Here is a 20,150-nt window from a genome sequence, read left to right as displayed (position 1 = left end):
AAAATCAAATAAAAATTGATTTTAAGAGTGGTAGCACATTATCCAGTATAACTACATTCAAAATTATAAATTATTTACGTTTTTTTGAGTTAAGGCTGCTACTCTCTATTTATAATTCTTCATGCAGCAATCTGAGACCCTTCACAATTGTGTGGGCAGGAAAACGAGCCCAACCTAACAGCTTCCAGAAATGCTGTCTTAGTGAAATACATATTTCCTTTTATGCCAATAATACCTAAAGTGGTGAGAAAAATATGAAGAGATAATTAGCTATCCAGGTGGCACAAGAATCACACACATTCTGCTGAATATATCTGGTGTCTTTCATTTAAAAAAAATATTTTTAGTATCACTGCCAGTATCTGCTCCTTTTCCCTACTTACACACATCTGAAAACCACCACACAGTTCTGCACAACAGAAATATCTTCTTAAGTGAGGCCTCTTCCTGGAATAAAAAGACTGGTGCATGTCAGGGCTGAGGTGCATTTGCAGAGCTGTCTGGAAAAACTTGCATGGGGCCTGTGCACTGCGAGCAACTCAGATTGCTCCAACTAAGCCTTGCCTTTTCATGAGCGGTAACTTGACGCACTGTTTTTTGTTTTTTAAAGTGTGCTGTGTAATTAGTTTTGGTCTGTCAGTTGCTGCTAATGATAGTCGGTTTATTGTGGTGATAATAAAAGCATTAAGCAATACACATTACTTACTGCATCAACACTAGAATGAATTGTTGCTTTAGGGAAATACACAAGTCTAATGAAGGAAAGTCATTATGTACTAGAATCAGAAACACAACGAAAAGACTTTTCTTCCAGACAACACAATTCATATTTTCACAACCTGAAATACAGTAAGCAAAGGAGAGATTCATAACCAATGTAAGTTATCATTACCTCATTTTGTCCACAACTGACAAGATTGTTACAGGGACTCCAAACTAAAAAGATCATAGTTCAAAGAAATTAAATTGCAGTGGTTTGTTGTTAATGTCTAATATGTTGTGTTAGGTCACAACCTTGACAAAGAGCAGCTTAACGCTCATAATATAATACAGTGGGTAATGCAAAATAAGTGTATTTTTCTTATTTTGGGAGGTCTGTAGCAGATCTTTGCTGAAATTGTATCTAGGCACAAGTATTAAAATGGCTAACTGAAAATTTACTTTGGTATAGTAAACACAGGTTTGTCTGAGTTATGCTGATTTCAAACTGCATCCTTCTTTTTTAGGAGTTCTTTTTAAATGTAAAGGATATCCTTCGGGCTCCTAGTGGTTTGATAGGCCAGTTTCAAAAATGGGAATTTAGAGAAACAGAGCTGAGTAAAAGGTGAGTGAGCTACTTTTAATTTCTGCATTAATAGCCGTTTATATATGCACACTTAAGATTCCCATTTTTCTAACTGGCATTTCCTTTTCTTGAAAAAGGATCTAATAATACTTTACGCTCTTACAGCAACCTTCCACTGAGAATCTCAAAGTACTTTACAAGCTGATGCGTTTAACCTTGCAACAGTTTTATTAGGTATTTTTCAGCATACAATACATGGAATTAATCACATCACTTCTATTGACATTCATGTGACTTGGGTGCCTAATTTTTGAATGTCATTCTGTATATGTGTGCTGAAAGGGAACTTCTTTCTGTTTTGAATCTCCTCTAGGTTATGTGACTATCAGGTGTATACTTAAGAAACTATCTGAGAAGGGGCAGATCACGCTAATGTAATGTGTTTCGACTGTACTGATAAAATAATACTTGGCACTTACAACATTTTGAAAATGCAAAGTGCTGTGGGGAAACTGAGACAAATGGAAGTTAAGTGACTTGCCCAAAATCAGAGAGCAACGATAAGAACTCAGAAGTTTCTGACTTTTGACCTTACCCTCAATCCAGTAAAACAAAATAGTGATATTGACATTATGGTCTCTTTCCATTTAGATGATAATCCTTCACATTTTAATGAAATCCCACTTCAGTGGCTGTAATTTAAACAGTGCATGATTTGATTCTTCTTTTTAAAGTCAAAGCAACATATAGTTAAGTGTGTCCTTGGGAATTACCAGAGTCATTGTGTCCGCAGTGCTGGAAAGACGGGTACCTGTTTCTTAGTAGCAGATAATGCTGCTTCTGGATTTTCAACTTTGTATAGCAGGCAGGTGGGGCAAATTGACTGTTAAAGGGGAAAAAAATCAAAGCATAGAAAACATTGAGTAAAGGAGAGTGAGAAAGGAGAGAACTAGATACAGGAGGGAGAAAGAGGATAGGAACAGGAAAAAGAGAAGTATTGGGGGAAGAGAGCATTTTCTTCCTCCTTTTACTTGTCTTTCTCCACCTCCTTTTCTTTCTCCTTTCCCTTCTCTTTTGAGTAGATAATGCCCTTTTGGATCTTAAATAAAAAAACTACTTCCTTAAATCTCTATTTTGCCTGAAGAAATGGGGGACACATACCATATGTATTACAAATCAATTCATGAACAGTTTAAACAGTGTTTCCATGGAAATGTTCATGATTAAGGCTGTGTGTCTGTCACAGAGGTTGCAGAAGTCACGGATTCCATGACATACCACTACCTCCGTGACCTCTGACCCCAGGGCCGCCCAAGCAGCAGGCCCTGGGGTCAGCCACACTGGCTCCTGCTGGAGCAGCCCCACAGCCAGACGTTCCAGCTGCACCAGCCGCTGCTCGGGCAGCAGACCCTGGGGGCCACCTGAGTAGTGGCCCTGGGGGCAGCCAGAGCAACCCCTACTTGGCTGCTCCTGGACCCAGGGGCTACCCAAGCAGTTGCCAGTGCGGCTGGACCCGGGGGCAGCTGCACCAGCTCCTGCTCAGCGGCCCCCGATTGCTGGCCCCAGCAACCACCCGAGCAGTGGCTAGTGCCACTGGCCCTGCGGATGGCCTGAGCAGCAGCCAGAGGGGCTGGCCCCAGGGGCCCCCCCAGAGGTCCTGCAGAGCAGCAGCGCTCCGGGGTCACCCAGGTAAGATTTAGTTGGGTATTTATAGAAAAGGTCATGGACAGGTCACGGGCTGTGGATTTTTGTTTATTACCCATGACCTGTCCATGACTTTTCTAAAAATACCCATGACTAAATCGTAGCCTTATTCATGATACCTGCTTGGAGTGGCTTCATAACATGTAGCTTCAGAACAAGTTTCCTTAAATTAGTGGCATTGCGTAGGAATTTATGCAACAGAACACTCAGCTGGCACACAGTGAGAGTAAGCAGCACTAAAATGAAGCAGTGAAGAAGGGAAGAGACTGAACAAGCGAATTGTACTGCTTCTGCAAACATACAGAAAAGTGAGCTCTGAAGATATGCTAGGTCTGATTTGTCCTGTCACTATTACCTGTCAGATAACCCACCCTCTCTGAGACTTTGGCAGCAGTATAGAATCAATATTTTATTATGCAGGTAAAATATTTTAACAAAATCACCTACATCATGGACACCAACACCTGTCTCTTAATCATCTTTTTTTTCCTTCTTCAGATATCAACTATGACCAAAGAAAGGGAAATCCTTCCCCCCCCACCTCCCCCACTTTTGCTCCTCTTATGGAAGCACTCCAGTGTACTGATGGAGCACACGAATTTTGACATTAATGTTATAATGATAATATCAATTGTGAACTTGTCTGCTTTTCTCTGATTTAGTTTTTACGACAAGAAGGCAGCCATTCATGAAGCACTGTGTGACAACATTGACACTCGCACTGTCTTGGAAGAAATGCGATCTTTAGTCAGTCAGAGCAATTCCTATATTGCTGCTAAGAAAACTGCCAGGCAAATGCCAAACAGACTGCTGCTAGAAAGTATTAGTTCTTTTCTCACTCAGATGTTAAAGGTAAGTGGTAGTGAGATTTTACATTAAATTAAAAAAGAATAGCTGCCATCACACTACGCAGCTGCTACGGCAATATTTTCCAGACATGTATGGATCAGTACAGTCATTCTGTAGATCTTGCCGGATTCTAAAGAGCCAGTTGCTTAAAAACAAAATCGTAACATTTTATGTATAGGGGGGGAATACAGTTCTTTATAATTTTGTTTTACATTAATTTGCATTTGGTGGATGGATAGTTGACAGTGAAGTTGTGCAATCAACATCACCTAAGGCAACATTTGACTGTCAACTATTTAGGATGCTTTAAGAATAAAGAGCAATCTCCTAGTAGGATGCCGGAATATGGATTAGATGAGCCTTGTGGCCTCTTCAAACACCAGTATGTCTGATTTCGGTTAGCCTCCAGATATCTTCTATCGTATGAATGTGTCTTTAATTTCCTTTTCCTTGACTAGATCTTTGGTGCCATAGAAAGTGATGAAGCACTTGGATTCCCTGTTGGAGGAAATAGCCAAAACATAAATGTAAGTGGAGAACAGAGTACATTCTACTAACTTATTCAGACTACATATAGACAGGTTTCAGAGTAGCAGCCGTGTTAGTCTGTATTCGCAAAAAGAAAAGGAGTACTTGTGGCACCTTAGAGACTGACCAATTTATTTGAGCATAAGCTTTCGTGAGCTACAGCTCACTTCATCGGGTGCATGAAGTGAGCTGTAGCTCACGAAAGCTTATGCTCAAATAAATTGGTTAGTCTCTAAGGTGCCACTAGTGCTCCTTTTTTTTTTTTTTGAGTACATATAGTACTTGCTAAAATAAGTCTCATTACAAGTAACTACATGTATTAATATTATTTATACAAATAAAAACACAAAATTACACTGATTAGGACTCATTGAAGCATACCAAAAACTAGTAGGGAGGCAGTTGGATTTTGATTTCAGTCTCACTTTCTGATCGCTTTGTAACGCATAATAGTTAATTAATGGATAGTTAAAGGAACAACATTTGTCTGGCGTCTATAGGCAGCCTTGTTCTGTTCATCCAGCAGTACTACTGCAGTGAGGTATTTCTGCTGAGAGCAATTAAGACACACCTTCTGGGGGATGCTGATAAAGTTCTGTCATGTAGGAGCAATCTTTGGCGGGGAATAGGAGTGTAATGCTCCAGAGTGAGGGGAGGCCAATGATTATGGTCTTTGTACTGGAGCAAAATCTAACCTGAAAAATGGCACTATATCTTTAAAGTGTTTTCCTTCAGCACGACATCTGATGCCAGCATTTCGAAACATGGTCACATGAGACCATTCAGATTTAAGTGAAGTACATTTAGAAAAATATTTTCTGTTTCCTGTAAAGAATAGCAATGAAAACATTCACAGAATATCCTATCTTTGTATAGAATAACAAAACAAAACTACACCGCCCATTTTAACTCACCAAGAAAAAAAACTTCCTGTGTTGGAGTTGAGGCAAATGAATGAACACCCAGACTCTGTCTCTGTCTAGCTAGGTATTCATATGGTCCCCATTGCTGTAGCACTGAGTGCTATAGCAGTGGACTAAACAAACATTTACTAGGAGGTCTGTACCTTTTTCTCTTTTCCAAGACTGTATGGGAGAGAGGGCTGTGTGAAGAAAATGGTACTGTTCCATATCAGAAATCATGAATATTGGATTTCTAATTTAGGTCAGCATTAGCAAACACCATTATCTCAGATTCCAGCAGAAAAGCCAGGACCTTGTTAGTAATCTTTCATAGGTGAGATTAAAAATTTATTTTTTAAACAGTCCTCACAATGCTAAAAGCAAATGTGCCTTGCAGAAGGACTGGCATTAGTGCGGAACAACAAACAAAGCCTTTCACTGTAAAATACCGCCAAGGATAGGAGGCATCAAAATGAGCTGATCTTGGAGGGGGTTTTAACATCTGTTTGTAAAATCCATGTAATTCTTTATATCTCGTCCTTTGTAAACAAACACTCTGGCAATTTTAAATATGAAAAATGAATGTCATCAGCCAAGCACATATGAACAAGCCTATAGTTTTGTTTTTTAAAGAAATAGGCTTTCATTTCCAGCATCCATTACAGTATATTACTAATTATTTGATTTTTGACAGTGTCCTCCTTAAATTTGCTACTTTCCTTGAATCTTTTGGCAGCTTTCCTTCAAGGTTTTCTTCGTCTTAGTCGTCGTCTTCTTAGCAAAGTTATCCAGTTGAATGTCCAATTACTTCATTTGGGACCTGATCCATAGCCTCTTGAAGTCACTGGGAGTCTTTCCATTGATTTCAGTGGGCTTTTGTTCAGGCCCACATTCTTCTTGTCCATGACTGAACATGAGGGGATGAGTAAAAACTGAAACAGGCACTGTCTCAACAAAAGCATAGTCTTTGTTTGAAAACTTTAAAAATAATGACTAGTATATATCCAATGCTAACCCCTTGCGGTTCAGTAATTCATTCAAAATCCATTCTTGTCACCTTGCAATCTGAAAAACCCAGATTCTAGAAGACTTAGGTTTTCAAGTGAATTTAGTGATGTTGCGAGGTTCGCTACTCTGGAAAGCAAACTCCTCCATCTGTATCCACAGAACAGAATACAGCAAAGGTAGTGGCAGTGCATGGTTCCCCATGCCACCCTGCTCATGTACCACAAGCTAACTTCAGTGAGAAAAAGAGAGTGAGAACAAGAGTGTTGTTCATTCTCTATGGCTTGCACCATTCTTGGTCTTTCTGCTGAGACTGCCAGCAGTTGTGATAGTGGTTTTTGTAGTGTGGATTCTTATTCATGACGATCTGGACTGAGTCCATCAACTCATTTCATGTAGGCATTTCCACCTTTTAACTGGGTAGGAGCCCTAACACACAGATGTTGGGGCTCCCCCAAGACCTTTTCCACTCATTTCCAAGAACTCCATTCACCTCCAGTCTCACACAGGTGCAGTGCTGTTGTGTGAACAGCAACAGTTCCTGTTCCCCAGACAAAGCACTGGTCTTCACTAGCCTTGCAAGCAGGAGTCTTCCTGTGTCATGGTTTTTTCTTTTTTTTTTTTTTTTGGTATTATCTGAGTTTATTTAACATTACTTTATTGCCATAGCAGAGCCTAATGATGCAAATCATCTGTCTCTCCTTGGAGACACTGAAAGGAAATAAATACTGTACTAGTAACCGAAGGTTCGAGGAAAAACTTCAGCCCAAGTTCATAGTGAACACTGTGTGCGTGTGTGTGTGTGTGTGTCTTACAACAGTGATACAGAATGTTAAACATGAAATGCAGTTCCTCAACTGATTTAAATAGTCATAGCTCTGTTGAAGTCAGTGGAACTATGTCAGTTTTCGCCAGTTGAGGATCTACCGTGAAGAGTTAGCTTCTACTTTATACTATATCCCTTTTAGCTCCAGAGAAGAACAGAGCGGAGTTTGACCCCATAAGTGCATACATATGAAACAGTTTTTGAATGGTTTGAATCTAAATTATTAACTAATCATAGAAATGTTTTGTTCGACAGCTTGAGTCTACAGTGATGCCATACCTACAAGTATTGTCTGATTTCAGAGAAGGAGTGCGACAAATTGCCAGAGAAAAGAAAGGTAAGGGTTAACTTTTTTCCAACATTATTGTAACTGATTTTAAGAGGGGGGGAGAAAAAATTAAATGTCGTTTTTTGATTATCTGATTTACATAAATAGCGTCTCTGCTTTGAGAATAAAAATGGCATATTTATCTGTACCTATACACATTTCTCTGTGTATACAAAAGTAAACCAGAGTTGGTTTAAATCTTTGCCAGGTGTCCTTTTAATTATGATTATCTTTTCTGATGCTTCTAGATATGTTCATGTTAACCTGTTAAAGTATTCAGAATTTCCTATCATTGGGAGAGGGAACACGAGGAGTATGAATGTTCTGTTTCCTGTAGTGCCCACGGTGTGCTAATTGATTGCAAACATAAAAGAAGATGTAGTTCCTGTCCTGAAGGGCGTGCACATTGTAAAAATTGTAAATTGTAATTATTCCTTTTATTGGAACCTTCAACCACTTTGAGTACAAACAGGCTGAGTTGTTTCTTCGTGGTTTGATAGCATAGTCTGATCACAAATCCCCAGATAGTATTTTGTGATCTCTTTGGAGTATTCATAGGAGAGTTTGCTGAAGGTTGTTGTGGACTTTTTTCTTCTCCTTGGAAGCTTTAATGCTGCTTCGTGATTTGGCAACAGAACTGTATTGTGTTACAAATGGTGTTCTATTAATCTCTTTTTGCTTTTGCTTGTTGATGAGCTCCTACTGGATTTCTTGTTGTTCTGCCTACTATTCCCCTTGGGTTTTTATGCATCTTCAACGTATATTTGATACTGTTTTTTTTTAAACTAATGTCATGACTGAGAGAGAGTCAAAATAGGAAATATTGATTTTTTTTTTTAAATGAAAAGCCTTTGATTGAGTAGATTGATAATAGCTAGCAAGCAATTCTAATTCTGTTACCATATTGAAACGTACTAGCCAGAACAAACAGAATAAATATCTTACAAACACAAAAATGCTTCCAATGATGTGATCATTCAGATGTAATCAACAAACTTATTTTGGCGTAGTTGATCTTACAAAATAGTCTTACTGGTTTCAAATTTTATGTATTTTAATTTTGATTTTTTTTTAAAGTTCTTCAGCTCACAAGATGAGTGAGTGCCTTTTACTATTTGAAACATACATAAAATTTATTTTTTCTTTATGCAAAAAAACCTCAGCAGTTGAGATCAGCTGATTCACACTCTAATAGTTGAGTTTTGAATATCTAGGGGCTGATGGTAGTATATTTTCAGGAGAAGAAACCCAGCTCTGGAACTCATTTACCCTGTTGAGCCAACAGAACTCAGATTTGTTAATTTTATAGGGCTTCTACCTGAAATTGAACTTTTAAAATGGTTTTGATTAGTGGTTGGGAATATTGCCTCTGAGTTTATACTTTCTTTTTAATTAGGGTTGTTGTAAATTAAGGGGATTTCTTCTTTTTTTTTTTTTATAGCTAATTGCTGGCAGGATAATGTTAAATATGAATAATAGTGTTTTAATTTTGTAAATGCACCCAGACTCTTATGTTAATAGGTATGAGTCTTTTATAAAACTAACTATAAAAATAAATGTAACTTTTTTGCCAATAAGGCAATCCACAAAGCATTCCACAACTCAGGCACCTGTGATCTGGGAATCTTGTCAGAGGACCAGAGGGAGCTATAACCAAAGTGTGTATTCAAACATTATTGAATAAACTCTGTCTTCAACCAGAATGCCCTAATTGTAGGACATTCAAACATCATGTGAAAAAAAGTCTTTATCCATTTACAAGACTGGCAGACATCTGAATCGGAAACCTGCATTATTCATTCTTAGTAGAGTTTTGATTAACTGTGAATGTTTCTATTGATGATGATAAATGGGGGAAAGAAAAATACCAATGGTGTTTGCTAGGTGTACAGTGGGCAGAAATGACTCTAAATAAAATGCTTTTAATAATATCCAGGAAAAGTGGTGAGTTTTTAACTCATCCCATTGTGTCAAGTAACTTCGCATCATGTGCCTTTAGGTTTTGTGTACTTGGGCAACTGCAAAGTTCCTGTATCTCTGCCTCTTAAAGCATACACATTATAGCAGATTTTCTGATCTGTCGCAGGCGTTCTTAATGTGAGAGAATAATTTTGTTAAAGCTAAACATCTATTCAAATGTTTTCAAACACCATTGACTCTTTTTTTTGCTTGTCCTCTATATTTCTAACTTCATTCTTATTTCTTGGATCCCCGCTAAGTCTATTACCTTACTGTAAAGTCTTCCATTACTGAAATCTTGGTATTAAGGAATCTGTCGCAGTGTTTTATTAGATGGTGGGTCTCTCCCTATTCTACAGCCAGAACAGAGTTGGGAGAACCTACTCATATTTTCCTAATATATCAGATAGACTAAAAGTAGAACTACGCCTCCATCTTTTTTACTGTGCATCCTCTGTCTTCACTGTTGGCTATAATGTATATTGCTCATTTAATCTTTCAGGGTGACTTATGAATTAACGCTCTTTCTCCCCCCTACCGTCTCCCCCCCACAAAAAAAAAACAAACAATTGATTTTACTAGTTCCTGCCCCCAGCTCTGTTTGGCTTCTGAAACCCACTACCTTGAAGTTCACAGTGGATGTGAAGAATGGGCTAGGAGCATCCACAGGACTGTTGCCTGGCAGCTGGTTCACTCCTAATCAACAATGTGCACCTGGACAGTGTCACTGAGACCGCACCAAATCTGGTTTTCCTATCCATTCCCTTCTGTGGACAACATCAATCTTTGGTGAGAGTGACAACTTATAGTTGGTGCAACTGAGATCCATAAACAAGTTCCCCACTGTCAGTTAAAGCCTCTTGCTGGGATGGTGCTAACATAGAGAATTGGCACAGTTCAGCCCTAAGGCAGTGCATGAAGCCATTATGCTGACACTTCTATAGGCACCAGTTGATAACCTTCTCTTATAAATTAAGAATTTCTCATGTATAAATTCCTCATTCTCCTCTACCCTGAAGAATTTCTCCTGCTTCTTATATTTAATTATTCATAGGTTCAGACTGGTAAATATTTATAACTCAAGCAGATACTGCTTTTGTTATACATTCAGTAGATCTATCATATTAATTCCATGCACGAGATATTGTCAACACCTTCTAGTATTAACAGATAATGGGCTAAACTCATCTGTGGTTTCACTCGTTGACTTTGTTAGACTTACACCAAGGATGAATTTGGCCGGCTGTGCCCACCTAGCCAGGATACAGAAAAACAAATAATTCACTGGAGATAGACTGCAGACTAAAGCAAACAGTTCTTCTTAAAATGGAACATTTTCATATACACACAAAGGCCAGGGTTGATTCCAGCTCCTCAAGCAAAGAACAGATGAGACACAGGTTCATAACACCAAGCAAAGGCAAGGACTCTGATTTTAGTAGTTTAGACAGTGAGGAGGTGTGTATCTGCACTTATATGTGCCAGTGAATAACTGAAGAAAATAGATCCTCTAAAATAATAGCTTACATTATCCCAATTACATACTTTGATTCCTGTATCTAAGCCTCATAATTGATGCTGAAGACTTTCCCTGGTATGTGCAAGGTATTGAGAATTATCATCAAATGTTAGTGTTTCTTATACAACATATCCACCAAGAACTACGTGGAAGTGTTGTTTAGTATATTGAACCTACTGAAACATGGGTGCAAGAACAATTTACTGGGGGGGGAAGAACCTACTTATTAAAAACTCATGATATAAGTTGACCCAAGTAATCTTGTCACCATCAGCCTCCTCTAGGAAAAAATACTTACTGTGAATCAAACAAGGATACTAAATTTGGATTGACAGCAACATAAATACATCCAGAAGCTCTAATGTTTGTATTTGCTCTTGGTGTGTGAACCACTTCTGTTTCTTCTCAAGTAACCAATGTATTTCCTCTTTTCATCACTTTCTTTTATTTCTGAGTAAATACATGTAGTTTTTTCCTCTCTTTACTTCTATTTTTGCATGAATAATAAATCTGAGACCCTGATTGCTTGTGATCATTAACATCCAATGGCACTTCTGCAAGAAAAGAGATGTTAGCCGTGCTGTCCTAGCCAATTTCCAATTCAGCTAAGTCACATTCTCCTAAAATCAGTCAGTGCTTCTGCAAGTGACTGACTTGGAGAAGGCTAGAGTGAAATGGATAATGAACAGAAAAGCACTTTGGGAAAGATTTTCCATAGAAATGGCCTGTGCCTTTATTAGCACAGCTTTGAAAATGTGTGATATTGGAAGGATACCGGAAAATAGCTTCTCCACTGTCCTGTTGTGCGTAGGTGGGATAGATGTGATTCAGTAGGGCAGTGGTTCCTGATTTCACCTGTTAGAAAACGTCAGGCAACAGGTAGGTGGATTGGCACTTCCCTACATACCCTCATGCCATGTCTTGGCAGAGTTCACAGGATTTAAGGCCAAAAAGGACCATTCTGATCATTTAGTCTGACCTTCTGCATAACACAGGATAGGAGTCCACCCATCTTCTCTGCATCAAGCCCATACCTTCTGTTTGAGCCATTGTTCACCTTTAAAAAAGATAACCAGTCTTGATTTAAAGACTTCAAATGATGGAGAAGCTATCAAATCTCTAGATACATTGTTCTAACGGTTAATTATCCTCACTGTTAAAAAATGTGCACCTTATTTCTACTCTGAATTTGTTTAGCTTCAGCTTCCTTGCTGTGTCCCTTCTAATTTCTGTCTACTTTCTCTTTTCCTCATCTCTCTCTTCCCCTCGTCCCCTTCTTTCTTGTGATGTCCTTTTCTTTACTTCTTCCAATTTTATTCGCTTTTACTTTTTTTTTCCTTGGGGGAAGTTTTAGTGTATTTTTCCCTTCCAACTCATTCTGCCACTCATCAGCAGGCTACAAACTAATTGGGCCATGAGGCATCTTTTGATAGCTTTCTGTTGCTGGGACACCTGCTTTTGCAGCAGAGCTATGTTATGAGAGCGAAGACAAACACAATGCTTAGTGTGACAGACCGCTTCCTATATCTACAGTAGTATACACAACCTACTCCTGTGGCTATTTTTATTAGGGGACCACACATCACAGGAGCAGAGAGGCTCAAGTATTTTCCTAGAGCATTAATCACAGCAATAAACTCACAAAGAGCAGTCAAGTGGCTCCAGGCAGGGTGCAGCTTTTCCAACTGCCTTGAACCCTTTCTTGTCCACTCCACTCTGCCCCGCACCATCTTAGACTAGGTTAGGAAATGCTGCTTTAGGGAACACTGCTGTGAGAAATTCTGAAACCGCAATTCAGTATGGGAAATAGAGCTACTAAGAAATGCTACCATGAAATAAGGCCATGTTTTCATTCATTTAGCAATCAGCCTGAAAGAGAGAGTAGAGAGGAAACAGTAATAATGGAAAAAGGCACTTAAATATCTAGAGATTTTTAATATATAAAAAGCTAAAATAAAGCTCTGTGTAGTTGCATTCGTTCTGGTCAGCTCTGGTTTCTTTCAGTAGTGTTTGCACTTTCCTGTTTTGCGAGCCAAAACTAAAACTCAGGCAGTCCTGCCAGAAAAAACATGCTTTTAATTTAACCTCCAAAATGTTGTGCTAGAAACTAAATGTCTATAAAGATTTGCTAAATATTTATCTGAATTAGTGATTCAATATTAAACGTTAAGCTGCCTGTCTTTGAAATTTCTCTTCCCCCTTCATTGCTAGATTCTTCAGCAGGGTTTAGAGGATTTTGACTAAGGCACTTGGAAGTGGACATTAGCAGAGCCTTAATATATGTTTGATTAGGCGGTGCTGGAGATTCAAAATATATTTGAACAAAAATGTTATTTCAAGCTCCAGCAATTAAGATTTCTTGATTAAAAATCTCTTTAATTAAAACTAAAGCATGTTAAATTATTTCCCCTGACTGACATGATCAACTGATAGCTACATAGGTGATGTGCTTCAAGTCTTTAGAACGTATATTACTATTAACCCATTCTTCCTTGCTCACCTGTATATTTCATTCATCCATCTGTTGCGTCACATCATTAATGTATAATGTAAACTCTTTGGGGTTGGGGCTGTCGTTTTATTGCATGTATGCTGCACCTAGTAAAACAGAGCCCCGATCCTTGATTGGGGCTTTGCTGCATTACAAATAATAATGGTAGTAAACATTTAGGCAAAATATATCCTCAATTTCACCATGTGTAGTTGAGTTAGCCCTCTGTGAAAGAGACTTATGGTCATGACAACCAGTTTTTTTACATAACTTGCAGTGATTTTTTAAATTATACTTATTAGTGACATCCTGGAAGATAACTAGATGTAGCTGGCAAAAAATAGTGAGTATAGCTTTTTGTGTATAAAATATTCAAATTATAGCTCCACTTTTACAAAATTGTTTAAATAGCTAATCAAGTGAAGGAAGAAATGGTTTTGATAATTTTAATGAGAAAGGAAACGAGGGGACATGATCAAAATATATGCAGTACTGAAAGGTACAGAGGAAGTCTCTTGAGTTCTGAACTCAAGAGTAAGGAGACATTCAATGCAATTAAAAGATGGCAAATTCAAAACTAATAAAAGGATTATATTTTTTACACAATGAATAATTAGACTGTAGAACTCATTGCCACAAGAAGTCATAGAGGCCAACAGTTTAGCAAGATTTAAAAAGGGACTGGGCAATTATATGGATATCCAGAAGATCTAAAGTCATTACAACATCATCATTTTGGAAAGGATATTAAACTTCGTGCTTCAGAGCTTATGTCAGTCTAACTATTAGAGACCTGGATGAGACCTAATGTGAGAGGGCAGATTTTTTCACATCTGACTACCGTGAGGTTCTTACATATTTCTCTGAAACATCTGGTTTTGGCCACTGTTTGAGACCGTATACTGGACTAGATGGACCTCAGATCTATAGTATGGCAATTCCTAGGCTCGTTCTTAGAGGAACTATTTGGACACCAAAAGTTGCTATTTTTCATCGTTGTATGGAATGGTGAAGAAGTCATTAGTAGGGTGCTAAAGTACTTTTAATATACAAATTCACAAGGTACAAAAGGCTAACTTCACAAAATGTCTTTTCTTTAAATGCTGAGATGAGGAATTCTATTTAGGGCTAGAAATCATGCATTGTAATGCCACATGACTGGAGGTCTGTTTAACAGCAACTGCGAGACTCTTGAGCCTCTGAGCAGTTACATCACAGAGCTGAGGTATCTTGTTGTTTTTTTGGAGTAGTAGCAGCATCTTGACAAATTCCAGGTCTATCTAGCAGAAACATGCTTCTCTGTCTCACAGGGTCAAGAGATTACACTGAGCCAGAGGAAGAAGGAACTTGTAACCTTACTTACATCTATCACTTAAATAAACAAACAAGTAAAGAAATAAAAGAAACTGGTCTAACTGTAGTAATATTTTACTTGCATTAAATTACTTGCAGCATGGAAGAGAACTAAATTTTCATTTTAAACTAATATCAGAACTTCTAATTTTTCTGTGCCTTGTAGTAACTGAAGTACTGCAGTTGAGTGATGCTCTTAGAGATGACATTCTTCCTGAGCTTGGAGTTCGATTTGAAGATCATGAAGGTAACAAACTGCCTGCCTGTATTGTAAATTGTAGCTATTGCTAAAATTTGGTGAATTCTTTTCTTAAGATATTGAAAAATGTCAATATGATCAAGAATAATCAGGAATCCTTGTCAATCTTACTGAATGCACAGAGCTTTAACAGATTTAGTTTTTAAACTTTCAAAAGCATTCAGATAAAATGTACGTTTGCATCTCCTTGTATGGTGCTTAGCTCCTCAGTCATTTCTAAATGGTCATTTTGGCGGCATTTGCATTTAACTTAGTAATACAATTTGAAAAGACTATTGCAGGATGTGTTTCAAGAAACGTTTGTGGTACCAGACATATAAGTGTTGGAACTGCTATGTGTTTATTTTTCTTTGTTGTTTCTCCAGGACTCCCAACTGTGGTCAAGTTGGTGGACAGGGAGACCTTACTGAAAGAAAGAGAAGAAAAGAAAAAGGTTTTAAATTATTTTAATTCTTTCATGTTAAACTAGTTTGTGTATTATATTATTTTGCACATGTAAAGTAAAACACACATTCTTATTGACATTACATATTTCCTTGCTGATTTGTGAGAGAAATGGCAATTTTAACACTAACAAAATGGAAAATAGCACACCCAAATTGATAGCAGAACTCAAGTGGCACTGGAGAAAAGGAATTTGAGATAATTGCTTGAAAGTATGCTATGGGGGATTTAAATATCTTTTCAAGTTTCAAAAGGCTTTATACAATTATGATGTGCTGGGTATGACGTATTTATTCTTTTGTCTCCCTGGTAGAGTAATGCCTATGAGTAAAGTATTCTTATTTATTTGTCAATACAAAACAAAGGTAAATATTTCCATACAGTTAGCAGTACTGATTTGACATCTGCTGATAAAAACAGAATGAAATTACTAAGTCTTCATTAATGTAGCACTGAATGAGGCAAGATTCCTGTGGAAAAAATAGCATGTGATCATGTAATTAAAGACTGAATCATAATGCACACCCCCAAGGTGACTGAATTAATGCTGCACAGGAATCTTAATTCTAGGATTTCCTGACTTTTGAGTGTTTGACTTTGCAACCTTAATAGTCTTTTAATGTAATTTTTTGTGTATACGTTCTCTGTTTTAAAATAAAGTGAAAAAATGGCAATTCCATCATTTGGAGTCATACTGACTAGAGCTAGTTTGGAAAATTTTGTTGTGTTTTTTCCATGGAAAGTTTTTGACTCTATGGCAAAAAATCAGAAACGGAAAGTTTTTAGCCAAAAACGTTAATATATTGATTAGGAAATGTCATAGTGCTGCATGGGAGTTGCAGTTCAGGTCCTTGTGCTCTCATTCTTTTCTGTGGCCTGGGCTCCCTGGCTAGACTATACATCTCCCCTGCTGAAGTATGCTCAGTACTGAAAGAATCTTTGGAGAATTTAGCTGTCAGACTCTAACAAGTCTGAGCATATGTAAACTGAGACTTTCCAGAGATTCATAACTTGGCCAAATTTGGACAGCTTTTTCCCATAGGAATAGCAAAAGGCTCATCCTGTTACAAAGATGACCTTCCTCCCAAATTTCAAACCCTTTTTTCAAAGCATGGAGGACCATGGCGCACTAGAGCGTCTCAATTACAATTGTAAGGATTTTTTAATGTGGGCCTAATAATGTATTGATCCCTAATCTCTTTCTGAGTAATGGCTGAAACACTTCTGTTGAAACTTCCCAAAAATATTCCGGCTGAGGCAGACACCAGGCAGGGAAAATTTCAGTGTGAAGAGTTGGTTTAGCAAAGGTATAAGCGACTGAAAACAGGGTCTTATAATAGACGCATTGAGCAACAATAATTATAGGTGTCATTACCAGTTTTGTCTATAATCAGATATCTAAAACATAGAGCTACTTAGCTGACATTAGTAAGAAATAACCTACTGCAATGGTTTAATTTTGATTAAGTAATGCTGTTTTTCAATTTGACTTTTTATAGATTGAAGAGGAGAAAAAAAGAAAGAAAGAAGAAGCATATAGGAAAAAACAAGAACAGGAGGTAAATATTCAAATATCTTTTTAACATACATTAAAATGGGCATTATGTTTTTGAAGATGTGCGTTAATGGCTGTATTCTTATTCAGGCAAAAATACACTGTGGGCTGAATTTTCAGTCCAGCCTCAGCTGGCCCTCCATTTTTAAATTGTGTTGTTTTTGTTTTTGGTGAGTGAAAATTAATGGGGTGGGCAGTTTTTTGTTCACAATTATTTGTGCCTACAAGTTAGGTCACTTAAATGTTCAGGTCTTTGTTCAGACTTTGTGGTAAGTTTTTTTTGTTTTGTTTTGTTTTGATGGGGCCATCAGAGATGGTAAGTGCTTCTTAAAATACCTTGTAGCACATTTTTTAGTGAATAGCTGTGAGTAGGATACAGCATGCACAACAGTTTTAGAGCTCTGGCAATTCAGGAACATTTAACTTAAAGAGGCTTCTGCCTGTGTCAATTATATTTTCTTCCCTCTCTTTATTATTGTATAGATATGCATGAAAACAGCATCTTTTTCCTTAAGAGTCCATCTGTTCCTGCTACTTATGCTTCACCTGAGTCTAATTTTCTGTGAAGACACATTCATCTCCATAGCATCTAATTGTGATTAGCACAAAGTCTTAAGACTCCAGGTGAGGAATAAGCACCAGGAGCCAGATGCTCTCTTGAAGAGCAAAGATCCTATTTCCATGCAAATTGCACTAGTAATGCAATACAGGAAAGTAAACCTTCAAAGTATGATCTACAGGGAAAATTGTCTTTAAATAGGATGTTTCCTTTTCATGAATCTCCAAACAGAATCTCCAAACAGCTTTATCCATTCTTTTTAAAATTGTTTATGATTTCATTGCTTTTAATGATCTTGAGAAGCCACCATTTTCAATAAAACCAAAGTTTAATTTTCCTTTAATATGGTTTAGTTATTTTGGGCCCTGATCCTGCTATGACCTGCATGGAGCCCTATTCAAATCAATAGGATTTCTGCTTGGACATAGGGAAACATCTGCAATGAGCTCATTGCCAAATAGCTTACTTTTTATGTTTGTACCTAAAATACAACAAGAGCTCAAATTAAACAAAAAGTACATCTGGCTTCTGCACCACATAAGCTGACTATTTTGAGCTGTAGCAGGGTTGTTGTTTTTTTGTCTTAATTGGATTCTAACTGATTAACTGTTGCAACAAAGTACTAAATTAATTACTTATTCCCCCAGACAGATATGTTCAAGATTCATATAGAGTTGTCCCTCACTGATGATTCCTTTCTCTCCACATAATGGAAAAGTGTGATGTGGGTCTCCTTGATTTGCAATTTAGATGTTCCGTGCATCAATTAATGTACACCCAGGGACAGCTTTTCAGAAAAGGACAAGTGACAGTGTAATTCGTTAGGATGCTAATTAACTGTAAAGTTGTAATGCATATTTTATATTGCAGGCAGCAAAACTGGCAAAGATGAAGATTCCACCACATGCAATGTTTAAATCAGAGCTTGACAAATACTCCAAGTTTGATGAAAATGTAAGAAGCATGGGGAAATTTTCTTTATGCCAATTGAAAAATAAGAACTTAAGAACTGACTAAAATGCCTGATCATTTCCTCACTGAAGTCAGTAGTGCATTACCAGTTAATTTGATGGGAGCAGGTTCATGCTCTTAAGTGTTCACTGAATTGTACAACATTGATGTCCTGTGTAAGGGTGTATGTAAGAGCCATAACTTTTAGGGGGTTTCCATAACATGGCCATCCTGCTACTGGGCAAGACTTCTATGACTTTTGGGATAGAAATCTTCTTAAAGATTAAATTGCAGAAACTTCCTGTTGGGAGGCAAAGATTGCACACACACCCTGTCTCCCCCCTCCTCTCACTCCAAAACCTGGCAGATTCAGGGGATCTGTTGGAGACCCAGACCATTTGCATGGAGACTGTGGCACTCTGTCCACTGTGCCTCCTCTCCCTCTCCCTGACAGCACAGCTCCATTGGACCATGCTAACAGGTTCTCTCTGTCCATTCCCTGGAGGGTGAAGGCTGGTGCTATCTGGGAAAAGTAACTGTATTACCTTTTCTGAGTAACAGCTGCTGGATCAGCGCTAAACCAACATACATTGCCCCCCAGTCTCCTTCCCCAATGTGAACCCTTGAGTGCCCTCTGCAGGCGAGCAGGAATGGTGCTATGTAGGCAGCTGAGCCCCTGCCATGCAGAAGTGCTAATGAGCACATGGATGACCCTCTGTGCGCAAATCATGGGGAGATAAGATCTGGGCTGAAAAGAGCAGTCTCAGTATGACCTAGAATATTTTATTGCATTTGCTTTAAAATCTGGAGCTTAATAATAAGCTGATATGTCTTGAATAGTGGCCTAAAGCTCCTGATTTACACAAGCCCTCTACTATGGTGCTATGTTCATTCATTTAGAATGTTTTATATTAATTATGCTGTTACTCCCTTCTATCAGTAATGCATAATTCTGGTGGAAAGAGGTGATAAAATTTAGCCACAAATTTATCAGATTGACCAAAGTCAAACAAAGTATCTGGACGAAAATTTCTAAGATATTAGTGTTCTTAATATTCCAGGGATTTCCTACCCATGATACAGAAGGCAAAGAACTCAGCAAAGGACAAATGAAGAAACTGAAGAAACTTTATGAAGCACAGGAAAAACTTTACAAGGAGTATCTACAAATGGTTCAGAATGGAACTGGAAATTGAGAACAAAACCAGGACATTCTTCTCTTTTAAAATAAAGGCGAGAGCTGGGTTATTATAGGAACAGTAAAGAGCATATATTGATGCTCATATTGTGTTTACATGTTCTACTGTGGTCAAGCTAAAAATACTTGTTTACCTGGATTAATATATCATCAAGTTTAGAGTGTCAATAAAATTTTATTATTAAAAATAAAAAGAGCCTGTAGGATGTTTGTGTCACAATCATTATATATTGAACACTTCTCTTGGGGAAGACAGTGTTCAGTCAAGAAACCTATGTGGATTTGCTGCTTGTTATAACTTCTTCAGGCCCCTGGGTAATTTCTCATGCATGTCGCTCTTTAGCCAACTAATATCCAGTGTAGCTTGTGCTTTGGAATAGTTAATGTCACAACAAGTAGAACTTACTGAGACCTACAGCAAAGCTAATCAATTTG

At 37.8% G+C, this 20,150-nt stretch overlaps 1 protein-coding gene across 2 annotated transcripts in view; it reads left to right on the top strand.

Moving 5' to 3' along the window:
• Positions 1 to 19,909, top strand: part of CARS1 (cysteinyl-tRNA synthetase 1) — a 49,684-nt gene extending 29,775 nt beyond the window's left edge. For both annotated transcript variants that reach the window (XM_077818294.1, XM_077818296.1), the window contains 9 exons: positions 1,227 to 1,324; positions 3,652 to 3,841; positions 4,297 to 4,365; positions 7,355 to 7,436; positions 14,916 to 14,996; positions 15,374 to 15,441; positions 16,952 to 17,011; positions 18,437 to 18,520; positions 19,579 to 19,909. In XM_077818294.1, coding sequence (XP_077674420.1) covers positions 1,227 to 1,324; positions 3,652 to 3,841; positions 4,297 to 4,365; positions 7,355 to 7,436; positions 14,916 to 14,996; positions 15,374 to 15,441; positions 16,952 to 17,011; positions 18,437 to 18,520; positions 19,579 to 19,713 — 867 coding nt within the window. In that variant the 3' untranslated portion in view covers positions 19,714 to 19,909. The remainder of the gene's footprint in view (positions 1 to 1,226; positions 1,325 to 3,651; positions 3,842 to 4,296; positions 4,366 to 7,354; positions 7,437 to 14,915; positions 14,997 to 15,373; positions 15,442 to 16,951; positions 17,012 to 18,436; positions 18,521 to 19,578) is intronic.
• The last annotated feature ends 241 nt before the right edge of the window (positions 19,910 to 20,150 follow it).

The sequence above is a fragment of the Eretmochelys imbricata genome, chromosome 6 (assembly GCF_965152235.1).
Source record: "Eretmochelys imbricata isolate rEreImb1 chromosome 6, rEreImb1.hap1, whole genome shotgun sequence".
In the NCBI taxonomy this organism is placed as follows: Eukaryota; Metazoa; Chordata; order Testudines; family Cheloniidae; genus Eretmochelys; species Eretmochelys imbricata.
This window is presented reverse-complemented; position numbering and strand designations above follow the sequence as displayed.